This window comes from Symphalangus syndactylus, chromosome 5 (assembly GCF_028878055.3).
Source record: "Symphalangus syndactylus isolate Jambi chromosome 5, NHGRI_mSymSyn1-v2.1_pri, whole genome shotgun sequence".
Classification (NCBI taxonomy): Eukaryota; Metazoa; Chordata; class Mammalia; order Primates; family Hylobatidae; genus Symphalangus; species Symphalangus syndactylus.
The window spans coordinates 130138466-130153405 of NC_072427.2; the positions used below are offsets into that span (position 1 = coordinate 130138466).

Below are 14940 nucleotides of genomic sequence, written 5' to 3' on the forward strand. Positions count from 1 at the left end.
CACGGCGCGGCTCGATGACGTCACAAGGCGTTCCCGCCCGGGACTGAGCCGGGGAGCGCATCCCGGCTACTGCGGGTCCTGGGTCTTCACCTGCGGAGCCATACGGCAGCCGAGCGGTGGGAGGCGAGTCCGGGGCTCCCTGATCTTCCGTAGGCTCCCAGAGGCGCCTGGCCTCCGCAGAGCTGCAAAGGCGGCAGGGCTTGGTGGTCGGACTGCGTGTTCTTCCGTTTCTTCCTTGTCGCTCTTGGGTCGGGCCCCAGGAGCCAGGGATCGGCGGGAGATGAGAGCTGGGGCAGGAGACCCAGCCGGGAGGCCGACCGGGTGGACTGGGCGGTGACAGCTGCGCTTCCTTCCCGCAGGGACCTGAGCCGCGGCGCTAGGATGGGAAACAGTGCGCTCCGCGCTCATGTGGAAACGGCGCAGAAAACTGGTGTCTTTCAGCTTCAGGACCGAGGGCTGACCGAGGTGAGACTGGGAGGGACACGACCAGGGAACTTAAAGGGAGAGGGACGGCGGGGGCGGCGAACTTAGTGCGGGATTCTCCACGCTGTGAACTCCTTTGTCCAGTTCCCCGCAGACTTGCAGAAGCTGACGAGCAATCTCAGGACCATCGACTTGTCCAACAACAAGATCGAAAGCCTACCGCCTTTGCTGATAGGAAAGTTCACTCTGCTGAAGAGCCTTTCCCTGAACAACAACAAACTGAGTATGGCTCTTGCCAGGGAGGCTTTTGCTAGTGATCAGCTGTTACCAGGGGTGGTTTTCTCTTACAAGCTGATTTTTGTTTTTGTTATGAAACCGTGCAGGAGGGCTTAAGTTGCAGAATGCCCGAATCCTTGAAGCCTTCTTTCTACTTCTTGTAATTACATCTAAAATAAGCCTTATAATGATTGGGTGTTATAATGATTGTTACTGGGTTAATTTGGACTTGAAAGAGAAGAACATTTTGGGGATGTAATGTAAACAAAGCTACCTAACTTGGAATGGGGGATGGATGAGAAGGGGAGGATCTTCCAAATATCACAAAATTTGCTGTCGGATTGTGCCTTGGGCCCCTTTACAAAAGGAGCCCATTATACACACAAATGCTCTCCAGCATTTTGATGGCACCCTCACCTTCTAAAGACTATGTTGGTAAAATGCAATACCTAAAAATGGCACATGTGGGAGTTTTACATATATTAACAAGAGGCGAAGCAGGCTGCCATATAGTCTTTATAAACTTCACCAAAGTTGTTTTCAGCTCCATCAGATTCAGGTTTTAAAAAAATTTTTCTTTGCCAGCTGTTCTGCCTGATGAGATATGCAATCTGAAAAAACTAGAGACGCTAAGCCTAAACAACAATCACCTTAGAGAGCTGCCATCTACCTTTGGGCAACTCTCTGCCCTCAAGACCCTGAGCCTCTCTGGGAACCAACTAGGAGCATTACCTCCCCAACTTTGTAGCCTACGGCACCTGGATGTGATGGATCTTTCTAAGAACCAGATTCGAAGTATACCTGACACAGTGGGAGAGCTGCAAGTCATCGAACTCAACCTCAACCAGAATCAGGTCTAGAGCTTTAAGGTTTTTTTCCTACAGCATATGTGTGGGCTTATGGTCTCCGGATACCTGTTAACCTCTTGTTTCCTAAACTGCCATCATAGAGCTAAGTATCAGAGGCTAAATGAGAGGTTTCTTCTATAGACTGAACTAATTTCAAGGCTCAAAGTGCCATGGAATTAGTTGAGACACTGGATGTGTTAGTTGTGTAGGTGTTTTGAGGAGGGTGGGGTAGGTAACCAGGAGAGATCATTTCAAAAGTTAAACTACTGTCTCACAAATCTTGAAGAATTCTTCAGATCCTCCTCAAATATATGCCCCTAACCAGCTAGCCAGGAGCTATGTTAGGGATATAATGTGGAAATGAGGCCTAAACTGAGGTTCTCAGAGTCGGGCGTCAGAGGTAATTCAGTTTTGTTTTTCGTTTTGTGTGGGGTTTTGACATCTTTGTTACAAAGTGTGTCTCCTGCTTTTGCTGAAGAATATTAAGTGATAGGCTTTCTGGAAATAGCCCATTTCACTGTTGTACAGCCTTAATTATATTTGTTTCCATTACTTTGGAAGCTTTTCAATTAATATTTATTTGTCTGGAAAACCAATCCAAAGATTCTTGTCTAGGCATGAAGGCACAAGTGATGAAATATTGAACACTGAGACTGGATGGCCTTTAGTTTTCTAATGTCTGTATTTCTAGATCTGCATGGTCCATTAAAGTAGCCAGAAGCTGCATGTGGTTATTACTTTTCTAGATTGTAGTGATTTTACATCATGATGAAATTCAGTCTGTCTTTGAGGGATTGGCCTCATGTTTTTTTACCTTAAGTGGATATTCTTCTATGTTATAGAGCTTCTTGGGGGAATAAAAAAACTGAATCAGTTAAGCAGCAAGTATTAGTTGAGGATTTGCTCCACATTCACCTCTGCTAGTACCTTTATTCAGTGGTTCTCTAACTTTAGTATGCATCAGAATTAACCAGAAAAGCTTGTTTAAAGAGATCACTAGCTCCCTACCCTCGGTGTGTCTGATCCAGTAGGTCTGGGATGAGGTCTGAGAACTTGCATTGCTAGTTATTGAACTTATTAAAGTTCCCATGATTTCTAATAAGTGATGGTCTGAGATGATACTAGGCAGAATCAAATAATTTGGTGACTTTTAGTATTTAAATGGCAAAAGGGGTGAGTCAAAGACAATTGCTTGGTATTGAGCTTGAGGGCCGAAAGGAACAGTAGTGCTATTGAGAATGGACATGCTGAGTTGTCTGTGGTGAATCTTGTAAATGGAAATATCTTACTGAAAGGTGGAAACATGGGAGCAGAATAGAGGTAAGAGTATAGATACAGATCTCGAGGTCATAACAAAAGTGATGGACTTTAATGAATGAGCTTTCTAGAAAAAGTTTAGAGAGAAGATGACATATGAAGTATTAGGGACAGCTACTTGAAAAATGCCCATAAAGGCCGGGCGTGGTGGCTCACGCTTGTAATCTCAGCACTTTGGGAGGCCGAGGCGGGCGGATCACGAGGTCAGGAGATCGAGACCACGGTGAAACCCCGTCTCTACTAAAAATACAAAAAATTAGCCGGGCGTGGTGGCAGGCGCCTGTAGTCCCAGCTACTCAGAGAGGCTGAGGCAGGAGAGTGGCGTGAACCTGGGAGGCGGAGCTTGCAGTGAGCTGAGATTGCGCCACTGCACTCCAGCCTGGGCGACAGAGCAAGACTCCATCTCAAAAAAAAAAAAAAATGCCCATAAAAACAAGAGAAGGAATAATCCAAAAGATAGGAAGAAAAACCAAAAAGGACAAAAGAAGGGGTTTTAAGGAAGGGATACATAGTACAGTTAAATGCAATAGGGACGGAGGACGATGGATCCTTGAATTTGGTAGTAAAGTGGTCAGTATCTATGTACACATAAAACATTGGCAGTAAATGTACCAAAATGTTTATGGTGGTTATTTCTGGGTGGTGGATTCCAGGTAAACTTTTTTCTTTAAACCTGTGATTCTCAAATTTTCTATAATGAACATACAGTGCTTTTATCATCAGAAAATTTTGTTCCCAAAAAGCCACTGGTGACCTTCATAAAAGCATTTTTTTTAAGTGGGGGCGTAGTAACAGAAGCTAGATAACAGGCTTCTGGAGTGAGTAGGCAGTGAGAAAATGGAGGCGGTAAAAGAGGGGAAAACTAGAACAAATAGTCAAGTAAAGATTTTTGTTTTGTTTTAATGTACTAAAAGTAACCAGTATAGTGCTTATGCTTTTTCCTGTTATTCTTTTGTGGTTTTTCAATAGATATCTCAGATCTCAGTGAAGATATCTTGCTGTCCTCGCCTTAAAATTCTTCGCCTGGAAGAGAATTGTCTTGAGCTCAGCATGCTTCCCCAGAGTATCCTCAGTGATTCCCAGATCTGTCTGCTTGCTGTGGAAGGCAATCTTTTTGAAATAAAGAAACTTCGAGAACTGGAAGGCTATGATAAGGTATGAATTAATGTACTTCTGCATTTCTAGTCACTACCCCAGAGAAAACAATGGTGAAGTAATCCACAGAAGTGTTTATAGCTCATGTCAACAGGATTTGTTCTTCCCCATTTTGGAAGTAGATTCAAAGCATCGGCTGAATGGTATTGTGCCAAGATGACTTTTTCTCTATAGACAGCTTATTGTAAAGCATCTTTGTCTTTTGATATATATATATTTTGTGTGTGTGTGTGTGAGACAGGGTCTCATTCTGTCACCCAGGCTGGAGTGCAGTGGTGCAATCTCAGCTCACTGGCACAGCCTTCACCTCCTGGGCTCAAGCGATTCTCATCCCTCAGCCCCACTAGTAGCTGGGATCACAGTCGTGCACCAGTATACCTTGCTAATTTTTGCAGAGATGGGGTTTTGCCTTGTTACCCAAGCTGGTCTCAAATTCCTAGGCTCAAGTGATCTGCCCGCCGCAGCCTCCCAAGGTGCTGGGATTACAGGTGTAAGCCACCGCGTCCGGCCCTATGTGCTTTATTTATTTATTTTTTTTGGAGGCAAGGTCTCGCCCTGTCACCTGGCTGGAGTGCAGTGGCAGGATCTCAGCTCAAGTGATCCTCCCACCTCAACCTCCTGATTAGCTGAGACAACAGGTGCTACCGTGCCTAATTTTTCTATTTTTGGTAGATTGCCCAGGCTGGTCTCAAACTCCTAGGCTCAAGCGATCCACCTACCTTGGCCTCCCAAAGTGTTGAGATTACAAGTGTGAGCCACTGCACCTGGCCAAAACTATGTACTTCATTTTGCATTTACAGCAGTTACATTTTGTAGGAAATGAAAAATCACATGCAATAAAAACCAAAATGAAAAAAAATAACAAATAGTTAGGCTTATATTTAACTACTCATGCCAAAATACCCCTTATGTATTCTTTCATGTTTTTTAGTACATGGAGAGGTTCACAGCCACCAAGAAGAAGTTTGCGTGAAGTTCTCCAGGACTGTGGAAACCTTACAGGATACTGACTTAGAACATCTGTTGGAATGTGGCTGAGTCAAAGCCTCCTGTTCTTGTTAGGGGTATCTACAGTAAGGAGATGATACTCCAGGAGATTATATTTCACTCAATGATCTTTTTTCATTTCAGGGCTCTTCTCAAATAAGCTAAAAGAAAAAGGATCAGGAGACAGGAAAAGTCTTCCGTTTTGAGTCACGAGTAGGGCAACAGACAAGGTTGATCTTCAAAACCATCATTAGTTTGGCTTTAAGAAACCAGTAGCTAGCTGCTATTTATATGGTGAGGGGGTGCTGCCTGGTAGCAGAATAGCTGCACACCACAGCTTGAGATTTTGTTTAGTTTCAATGTGTGAGCTTTCATAAAGTCAGTTGCCATTCCATCTCTGTGTTAACACTTCATATTTTTATGAAATTCAGATAATTTGTGAGAGGCTGGCATGGATCTAAGAATTTATTATTTTTATTCTAGTCCATCAGTTCAGTCGCAGTTTTTATACTAGGACTTTAGGATGTACATAAATGTGTGACTGTTTGTCTTGATTAAAAGTGCACTTCGTGCCGGGCATGGTGGCTCATGACTATAATCCCAGCACTTTGGGAGGCCAAGGCGGGTGGCTCACTTGAGGCCAGGAGTTCAAGACTAGTGTGGCCAACATGAGGAAACCCTGTCTCTACTAAAAATACAAAAATTAGGTGGGTGTGGTGGTGCATGCTTGTAATCCCAGCTACTTGGGAGGCTGAGGCAGGAGAATCGCTTGAACCCAGGAGGCGGAGGTTGCAGTGAGCCGAGATTATGCCACTGTACTCCAGCATGGGTGACAGAGTGAGACTCTGTCTCAAATTTAAAAAATAAAAAATTAATTTTTTTTTTAAAGTACGCTTTGTTGGCTGGGCGCGGCGGCTCACGCCTGTAATCCCAGCACATTGGGAGGCCGAGGCAGGCGGATCACGAGGTTAGGGGTTCGAGACCAGCCTGGCCAACATGGTGAAACCCTGTATCTACTGAAAATACAAAAATTAACTGGGCGTGGTGGTGGGTACCTGTAATCCCAGCTACTCGGGAGGCTGAGGCGGGAGAATTGCTTGAACTTAGGAGGCAGTGGTTGCAGTGAGCCGAGATCCTGCCATTGCACTCCAACTCTGGGCAACAGAGCAAGACTCTGTCTCGGGGGAAACAAAAAAAAAGTGTGCTTTGTCAAGAGAAGCACCAACAGACCTCTAAGAAATGCTCTCTAAGGCTGCGGTAGCAAATTATTTACTATTGCAGGTGCCTTATTGGTAGAGGGCTCTGAAGAGCTAAAACTGTATATGCAACACTTTTAAGATAAAAGGGACTTTAATAATCAAGATTTTCTTGAAGATTTGTTAGAAATAATGTCTTATTTCTGGTGACTTTTCCCTTTTTGTATTTATAACTCTACTAACCAAATTACCTATCAATAAACCATTACTATAATATTTTAAAACAACCTATGTTTATCAAGCTTACTGTCTGAGTGAGAGAATATACTAAAGAATTTTTTAATGAACTTTGGCTGGAAGCAAGGTTAATCCTTTAAAGGAGGAGGACAGGAGAACTTTAACCTATAAATAGATTAGGAAGACATGTTTCATGCTCATGTTCAGATTGCATGAGTAGTGAAATGCCTTCATGTGACATAAACATTTTGTGATACTAGAACTATGCTTATTAAGAGAATCTGAGGTTGGGCACCGTGGCTCACGCCTGTAATGCCAGCACTTTGGGAGGTTGAGGTGGGTGGATCACGAGGTCAGGAGTTCAAGACCAGCCTGACCAATGTGGTGATACCCCATCTCTACTAAAAATACAAAAATTAGCTGGGTGTGGTGGCACGTGCCTGTAATCCCAGCTACTCAGGAGGCTGAGGCAGGAAACCGGGAGGCGGAGCTTGCAGTGAGCAGAGACTGTGCCATTGAACTCCAGCCTGGGTGACAGAGCGAGACTCCGTCTCAAAAAAAAAAAAAAAAAAAGGCCGGGCGCGGTGGCTCACGCCTGTAATCCCAGCACTTTGGGAGGCCGAGATGGTCAGATCACGAGGTCAGGAGAGCGAGACCATCCTGGCTAACACGGTGAAACCCTGTCACTACTAAAAATAAAAAAAATTAGCTGGGCGTAGTGGCGGGCACCTGTAGTCTCAGCTACATGGGAGGCTGAGGCAGGAGAATGGTGTGAACCCAGGAGGCGGAGCTTGCAATGAGCAGAGATCGCACCACTGCACTCCAGCCTGGGTGGCAGAGCGAGACTCCGACTCAAAAAAAAAAAAAAGAATCTGAAAGTACAAAGGTAGAGGATTTCAGATTATCACTAACATGAACATTTAGAAAGCTACCATTTTGGTCATTTTCTGATTTTATCTTAGTCACAAAGCTATTACTAACTATATATCAACAGTTCTCAATAATGGTTAAACCTAGCTTATCCATTAAGTCAAGGGATCACACAAACCTACTATTTAACCTCTACGACAAAATCTTTCTGACTTAAATCTGGTCTAGGTGTTCTCTTTTTCCCATATGTTACTTTCTTTTTTGAGACAGAATTTCATTCCAGGCTGGCACAGTGGCACTATCTTGGCTCACTGCAACCTCCACCTCCCAGGTTCAACTGATTCTCGTGCCTCATTCTCCTGAGTAATTGGGATTACAGGCATGCACCACTACACCCAGCTCATTTTTGTATTTTTAGTAGAGACAGAGTTTCACCGTGTTGGCCAGACTGGTCTTGAACTCCTGGCCTCAGGTGATCCACCCACCTCGGCCTCCCAAAATGCTGGGATTACAGGTGAGAGCCAACACGCCCAGCCTCCCGTATGTCATTTTCTATTTCTCACTTTGAAAGGGGTACTAATTTATCCATATCAGTTGAGTAGTTTTTTCTTTTTTTTTTTTTTTGAGACGGAGTCTCACTCTGTCCCCCAGGCTGGAGTGCAGTGGTGCAATCTCGGCTCACTGCAAGCTCCGCCTCCCGGGTTCACGCCATTCTCCTGCCTCAGCCTCTCCGAGTAGCTGGGTCTACAGGCGCCCACCACCACGCCCGGCTAATTTTTTGTATTTTTAGTAGAGATGGGGTTTCACCGTGGTCTCGATCTCCTGACCTCGTGATCCGCCCGCCTCGGCCTCCCAAAGTGCTGGGATTACAAGCATGAGCCACCGCACCAGGCCTGAGTAGTTTTGTTTTTTCTAAATTTTAATGTTTCGTTTATTAATCTTATTGATCTACTGAACAGTTAACATTTCTGTGTTTTATCAGTACTTCTCATCTAATAAATCAGAACTTACACATTTTTTTTTTTGAGATGGAGTCCCACTCCGTCACCCAGGCTGGAGTGCAGTGGTGCGATCTTGGCTCATTGCAACCTCTGCCTCCAAGGTTCAAGCAAGTTCTCCTGCCTCAGCCTCCTGAGTAGCTGGTACTACAGGCGCACGCCACCATGCCCTGCTAATTTTTTGTATTTTTAGTAGAGATGGGGTTTCACCATGTTGGCCGGGCTAGTCTTGAACTCCTGACCTCAGGTGATCCACCCGCCTTGGTCTCCCAAAGGGCTGGGATTACAGGCGTGAGCCACCACGCCTGGCCAGAACTTATACCTTTAACAATTTAAATGTTCCCATTTAATTATTAATTTGAGTTTAATCCACACTCTTATCAGAATCCACAACTACCACCCTTCACAACTTGGGCCTAGACTTATTGCCCTTTCTTCACTCTCATTTGCCTGCCCACACATATCAGATTATTCTGTCTAAACCCACAGTGCAGTCTCCTTTGACTCCCTTTATGCAGCTTGTCCCTCAGTGTCCATGGAGGATTGGTTTCAATACCTCCATGGATACCAAGTCCATGATGCTTAAGTCCCTTATACAAAATGACATAGTATCTTCCTGATACTTTAAATTGTCTCTAGATTACTTATAATACCTAATATGCCTACACATAACTTCATTTTCATAGATTCAACATAGTATTTGATGCATGCTAAATTAAGGTTTTGTTTTTTGGAATTTTGAGGCATTTTCCCCTTCAAATATTTCTGATCTGCAGTTGAATCCACAGATGTGGAACCTATGGATACTTAGGGCCAACTGTATTGTTCACTCAGTTGGGAATGCCCTTTTTTTTTTTGTCCAGAGGCTCACTCTGTTGCCCACGCTGGAGTACAATGGCGCGATCTTGGTTCACTGCAACCTCCGCCTCCCGGGTTCAAGTGATTCTCCTGCCTCAGCCTCCTGAGTAGCTGGGATTACAGGCAGGCGCCACCACACCTGGCTAATTTTTGTATTTTTAGTAGAGACGGGGTTTCACCATGTTGGTCAGGCTGGTCTCAAACTCCTGACCTCAGTTGATCCACCTGCCTTGGCCTCGCAAAATGCTGGGATTACAGGTGTGAGCTAACGCACCCAGCCTGCCCTCTCTTAACTAATATGCTCATTCTCTATGTCTAAGCCTCTTTCCTGCGTCTAAGCCGAATTAACTGCTCACCCATCTGTTACTATAGCACTTCTCACATTCTATATTTATCTTTCATGGTAGACTAACTCTTTGAGGGCAAGGGCTATATACAAAAATATGCCCAAAGTTACAGCAAACAAGATTTAGATTTAAATATGAGCTAATCAGGTAGACCGGCTTGTGGTCTAAAGACCCAGATTTGAATTTGGCCACTAGTCCAGTCACCTAATTTTTTTTTTTCTTTTTTTGTGACAGATCTTGCTGTGTTGCCTGGGCTAGTCTTAAACTGGACTCAAGTGATCCTCCCATCTTGTCCTCCCAAAGTATTGAGATTACAGGCGTGAGCCACTGCCTGGCTTTTAAGTCACTTTTTTTTTTTTTTGAGACAGAGGCTGTGTCGCTCAGGTTGGAATGCAGTGGCACAATCTTGGCTCACTGCAACCTCCACCTCCTGAGTTCTAGCAGTTCTCGTGCCTCAGCCTCCCGAGTAGCTGGGATTACAGGCACCCACCACCACGCCCAGCTAATTTTTGTATTTTTAGTAAAGATAGGGTTTCTCTATGTTAGCCAGGCTTATCTCAGACTCCTGGCCTCAGGTGATCCCCCTGCCTCGGCTTCCCATAGTGCTGGGATTACAGGTGTTAGCCACCACGCCCAGCCTATATATATTTTTTGAGACAGGGTCTTCCTTTATTGCCCAGGCTGAAGTGCAGTGGCATGATCACAACTCACAGACGCCTTGATCTCCTGGGCTCAAGCTATCTCCTCCCACCTCAGCGTCTAGAGTAGCTGGAGCTACAGGTTATCTGCCACCACACTCAGCTAATTTTTAATTTTTGAGAAAGACGGGGTCTTCCTGTGTTCCCCAGGCTGGCCCCAAACTCCTGGGCTCAAGCAATCCTGCCTTACCTCCCAAACTGCTGGGATTACAGGTGTGAGCCACCACATCTGGCCCAAGTCACCTGAATTTTTTACAGCTTGGTTTGGAAGGCAATGTAGTATATTAAAATCATGAGCCCTGGAGTCAGAAAGATCCAGGTTTGAATACAGAGTCTGTCATTTATTAGCTTTATGAATTTGAGCAATTTCATCTCACTTGTAAATATAGGGAAAAGCTCCTACCTCTCAGGTATGTTGCAAAAAATTATATAAAAGCACTTAGCATAGTGGCCATGACAGAGTAAGCACTCAGTAAATCATGCCATTTATCTCATCTATAAGGCATGAAAGTAGAATTTTACAAGTTGTACAGAAATAGAAGGCTTGGAGTGGACACTACATTAAAAGGATAAAAAAATGGAGCCAGGCAGAGGCAGGCATCTATAGTCCTAGCTATTCAGGAGGCCTGAGGCTGGAGGATCCCTTGAACCTAGGAGTTTGAGGCCAGCCTGGGCAACAATGTGAGATTGTGGCTCCAAAAAAACAATAAAAAATAGGCTGCTCTGCCTATGGAGTAGCCATTCTTTTATTCCTTTACTTTTTTAATAAACTTGCTTTTACTTTATGGAAAAAATAAATTTTTAAATGACTAGATGAGAAACTTGAATATCAATCTGAGAAATAAAATCTGATTAGGAATGTAACTGGGATAACCTAAAGTTTTGGTAAGAGTGACCTAAAGAAAACAGCACTTAGATAAGCTACTTTGTTTTCCTTTTTCACTTTACTATTTTTTTGATATATATTTGTTCACATTTGTGGGGTACTTGTGATATTCTGAGACATGCATAGAATGTATAATGATCAAGTCAGGATATGTTATTCATTATCTCAAACATTTATCATTTGTTTGTGTTGGGAACATTTCAAATCTAGCCATTTTGAAATTTACATTAAGTATAGTCACGCTACTATGCTATCAAGCATTAAAACTTATTCCTTCTATCTAACTGTATGTTTGTATCTACCCATTAACCTACCTTCCTTCATCGTCCCACCCTGTACACCCCCTACCCAGCCTCTGGTAACTATCATTCTACTCTCTACCTCCATGAAATAAATTTTTTAGCTCACATGAGTAAGAACATTCAATATTTGTCTTTCTGTGCCTGGATTATTTCACTTAACACAATGACCTCCAGTTCCTTGGATACACCTCCAGTGTATTCATGTCACTGCAAATAATAGGATTTCATTCTTTTTTATGGCTGAATAGTATTCCACTGTGTATATACACATTTCCTTTATCCATTCATCTGTTGATGGACCCTTAGGTTGATTCCATTATCTTTGCTATCAAGAATAGTGCTGCAATAACCATGGGAGTGCAGGTATCCCTTTAATATATTGATTTCCTTTCCTTTCAATAAATACCCAGTAGTAGGATTGCTGGATAGTATGGTAATTCCATTTATAGTTTTCTGAGAGGTCTCCATGTTTGTTTTCCATAGTGGCTGCACTCATTCACATTGCCACCAAGTGGGAATGAGTTCCCTTTTCTCAGCATCCTTGCCAGCATTTTCTCATTTTTGATAATAGCCATGATAACTGGAATGAGATCATCTCATTGTAGGTTTTATTTGCATTTCCATGATGATTAGCAATGTGGAGAATTTTTTCACATACCTCTTGGCCGTGTGTGTGTGTGTGTGTGTGTGTGTGTGTGTGTGTGTGTGAGAGAGAGAGAGAGAGAGAGAGAGATGGGATCTCACTATGCTGCCCAGGCTGGTCCTGAACACCTAAGCCCAAGTGATCCTCCCACCTCAGCCTCCCACGTAGTGGGATTACAGTGTATGTTTTTAAAAAGCTAATTCTAATTGCAACTGAGTATAGGATGTCTGGGCCATAGATGTTTAAGGACAGACTCATAATCCACACATGAAATGGAAAGATTTAGAGTTGAAGTACAGAAACAAAAGATGAATTAAAACTGAAGGAAAAAAATAGGTATAGCTATAGGGGACAGAGATCATTATGGTTATAAGACTGGAAACTTGAAGAGGGAGCTTAGTGTTAAAAAACAAGCTCAGTAGGGGATACAATTTTTTACCTCTTTAGTTATAGGTCAGTATTATGCTCGAGGCCACACAACTAGAAGTAAATGAATGAACCAAAATTTGATCCCAGGTGGTCAGACTCCAGAGCTTGTGTTAACCATTTACTACTTTTCAAAAGTGAATCAAGTTTCCAGATAATGTTATGGGAGAAAATCAGAAAGGGCTTTAAGTGAACAGCCATTTCTAATGCATGATGGAGTCTAATTTCTATGGCCTCACCTCTCTTTTTTCTCAATAGCAGAAGCTGTGGGAAAGTTTCAACCTGGGTTCCATGGATGGGCTTTCAAGACCTCCATTTATGGACCTCATTTATGCATGATTCGCATTTGTGTGCCTGTTTCTCTGGAGAGAGGCTATGTTGTCTTTCATCAAATTCACAGAGATGCTTGACCAGAAAGAGCTCCACTTTAGAGAGAATAGCAGCTATTGCTTATTAAGCTCTTACATTAGCCAGGAACTGTTCTAAGTGCTTTACCTGTGTTACCACTCTATGCAATACAATGCTATGTAGGAATTATAGGCATACCTCATTTTACTGCACTCCATTAAGTTTTTTCACAAATAGACAGTTTGTGGCAACCCTACATTGAGCAAATCTATCAGTGCCACCTTTCCAACAGCATGTGCTCACTTCATATGTCTCACATTTTGAAAATTCTCACAATATTTCAAACTTTTTCATTATTATGATATGTGTTATGGTGATCTGTGATCACTGATGGTACTGTTTTAATTGTTTTGGGATGCCACAAACCATGCCAATATAAGATGGCAAACTTTTTTGACAGGGTCTCGCTCTGTCACCCATTGCTGGAGTGTAGTGGCGCAATCATGGCTCGCTGCAGCCTCAACCCCCTAGGCTCAAGCGATCATCCCATCTCAGCCTCCTGAGTAGCTGGGACTACAGATATGCACGACCACACCTGGCTAATTTTAAAATTTTTTTGTAGAAACGGTCTCATCTTCTTGCCCAAGCCATAAGATGGCAGACTTAATTGATAAATGTGTTCTGACTGCTCCAACAACTAGCCATTCCTTATCACTCTCCTCTCCTTGGGCCTCCCTAATCTGAGACAGAATATTGAGATTAGGCCAATATATAGCCCTGCAATGGCCTTTAAGTTCAAGTGAAGAGTCATAGCTGGGCGCGTTGGCTCACACCTGTAATCTCTGCACTTTGGGAGGCCGAGGCAGGCGGATCACCTGAGGTCAGGAGTTCGAACCAGCCTCGCCAACATGGCAAAACTCTGTCTCTACTAAAAATATAAAAACTAGCTGGACATGATGGCACACACCTGCAATCCCAGCTACTCAGGAGACAGAGGTTGCAGTCAGCTGAGATTGCACCATTGTACTCCAGCCTGGACGACAGAGCAAGACTCTGTCTCAAAAAAAAAAAAAAAAAAAAAATGCCAAGACAGGCTAAAGGCTAGGCCTCTTACGCCAGTTAACCAACTGGTGAATGCAAAGGGAAAGTTCTTGAAGGAACTTAAAAGTGCTACTCCAGTAAACACAAGGCCCTAACTCCCTTCAGTGCTATAAAGGCTGAGTGGTGAGGAAGCTGCAGAAGAAAAGTTGGAAGTTAGCCGAGGTTGGTTCATGAGGTTTAAGGGAAGAAGCTGTTATCTGTTAACATAAAAGTGTAAGATAAAGCAGCAGGTACTGATGGAGAAGCTGCAGCAAGTTTTCCAGATAATTGATGATGGTGGCTATAGTAAACAATAGATTTTTCAATGTAGATGAAACTGCCTTCTATTGGAAAATGACACCATTTAGGACTCCCATAGCTAGAGAGAAGTCAATGCCTAGCTTGTTTCAAAAGACAGACTGACTCTCTTGTTAGAGGCTAATAGAGCTGGTGACTTGAAGCTGAAGGCATTGCTCATTTACCATTTTGAAAATATAGGGGCTTTAAGAATCATGCTAAGTCTACTCTACCTGTGCTCTATAAATGGAACAATGAAACCTGAATGATAACACATCTGTTGTACAGCATGATTTACTGAATATTTTAAACCCACTGTTGAGAAATACTGCTCAGAAAAAAAAATATTCTTTTCAAAATCTTACTGCTTATTGATAGTGAGCATCAGAGCATCTGGTCACCCAAGAGCTGATGAAGATGTACAAGATTAATGTTGTGTTGTTTTCATGCTTGCTAACATATCCATTCTACAGCCCTTGGATCAAAGAGTAATTTCAGCTTTCTTTTTTTTTTTTTTTTGAGACGGAGTCTCGCAGTGTCACCCAGGCTGGAGTGCAGTGGCCCGATCTCGGCTCACTGCAACCTCTGCCTCCCAGGTTCACGCCGTTCTCCTGCCTCAGCCTCCTTAGTAGTTGGGACTACAGGCGCCCACCACCACGCCCAGCTGATTTTTTGTATTTTTAGTAGAGACGGGGTTTCACCGTGTTAGCCAGGATGGTCTTGATCTCCTGACCTCGTGATCCGCCCA

General features: G+C 43.4%; 1 protein-coding gene across 1 annotated transcript; it reads left to right on the plus strand.

Annotated features, from left to right (window-relative positions):
* The first annotated feature begins 19 nt into the window (after positions 1 to 19).
* LRRC57 (leucine rich repeat containing 57) lies at positions 20 to 11522 on the plus strand. The gene is made up of 6 exons (XM_055278883.2): positions 20 to 123; positions 360 to 465; positions 568 to 706; positions 1285 to 1553; positions 3834 to 4019; positions 4951 to 11522. The coding sequence occupies exons 2-6, from the start codon at positions 382 to 384 to the stop codon at positions 4990 to 4992; spliced, it is 720 nt and encodes a 239-aa protein (XP_055134858.1). The 5' UTR covers positions 20 to 123; positions 360 to 381; the 3' UTR covers positions 4993 to 11522.
* Positions 11523 to 14940: the final 3418 nt, after the last annotated feature.

Excerpts from the sequence above, each read along its gene's own strand:
- LRRC57 (XM_055278883.2), top strand. The coding sequence starts at position 382 with ATGGGAAACAGTGCGCTCCGCGCTCATGTGGAAACGGCGCAGAAAACT. Across the intron at positions 466-567 it reads AGGACCGAGGGCTGACCGAG|TTCCCCGCAGACTTGCAGAA; the intron begins GTGAGACTGGGA and ends TCCTTTGTCCAG. Across the intron at positions 1,554-3,833 it reads TCAACCTCAACCAGAATCAG|ATATCTCAGATCTCAGTGAA; the intron begins GTCTAGAGCTTT and ends GTTTTTCAATAG.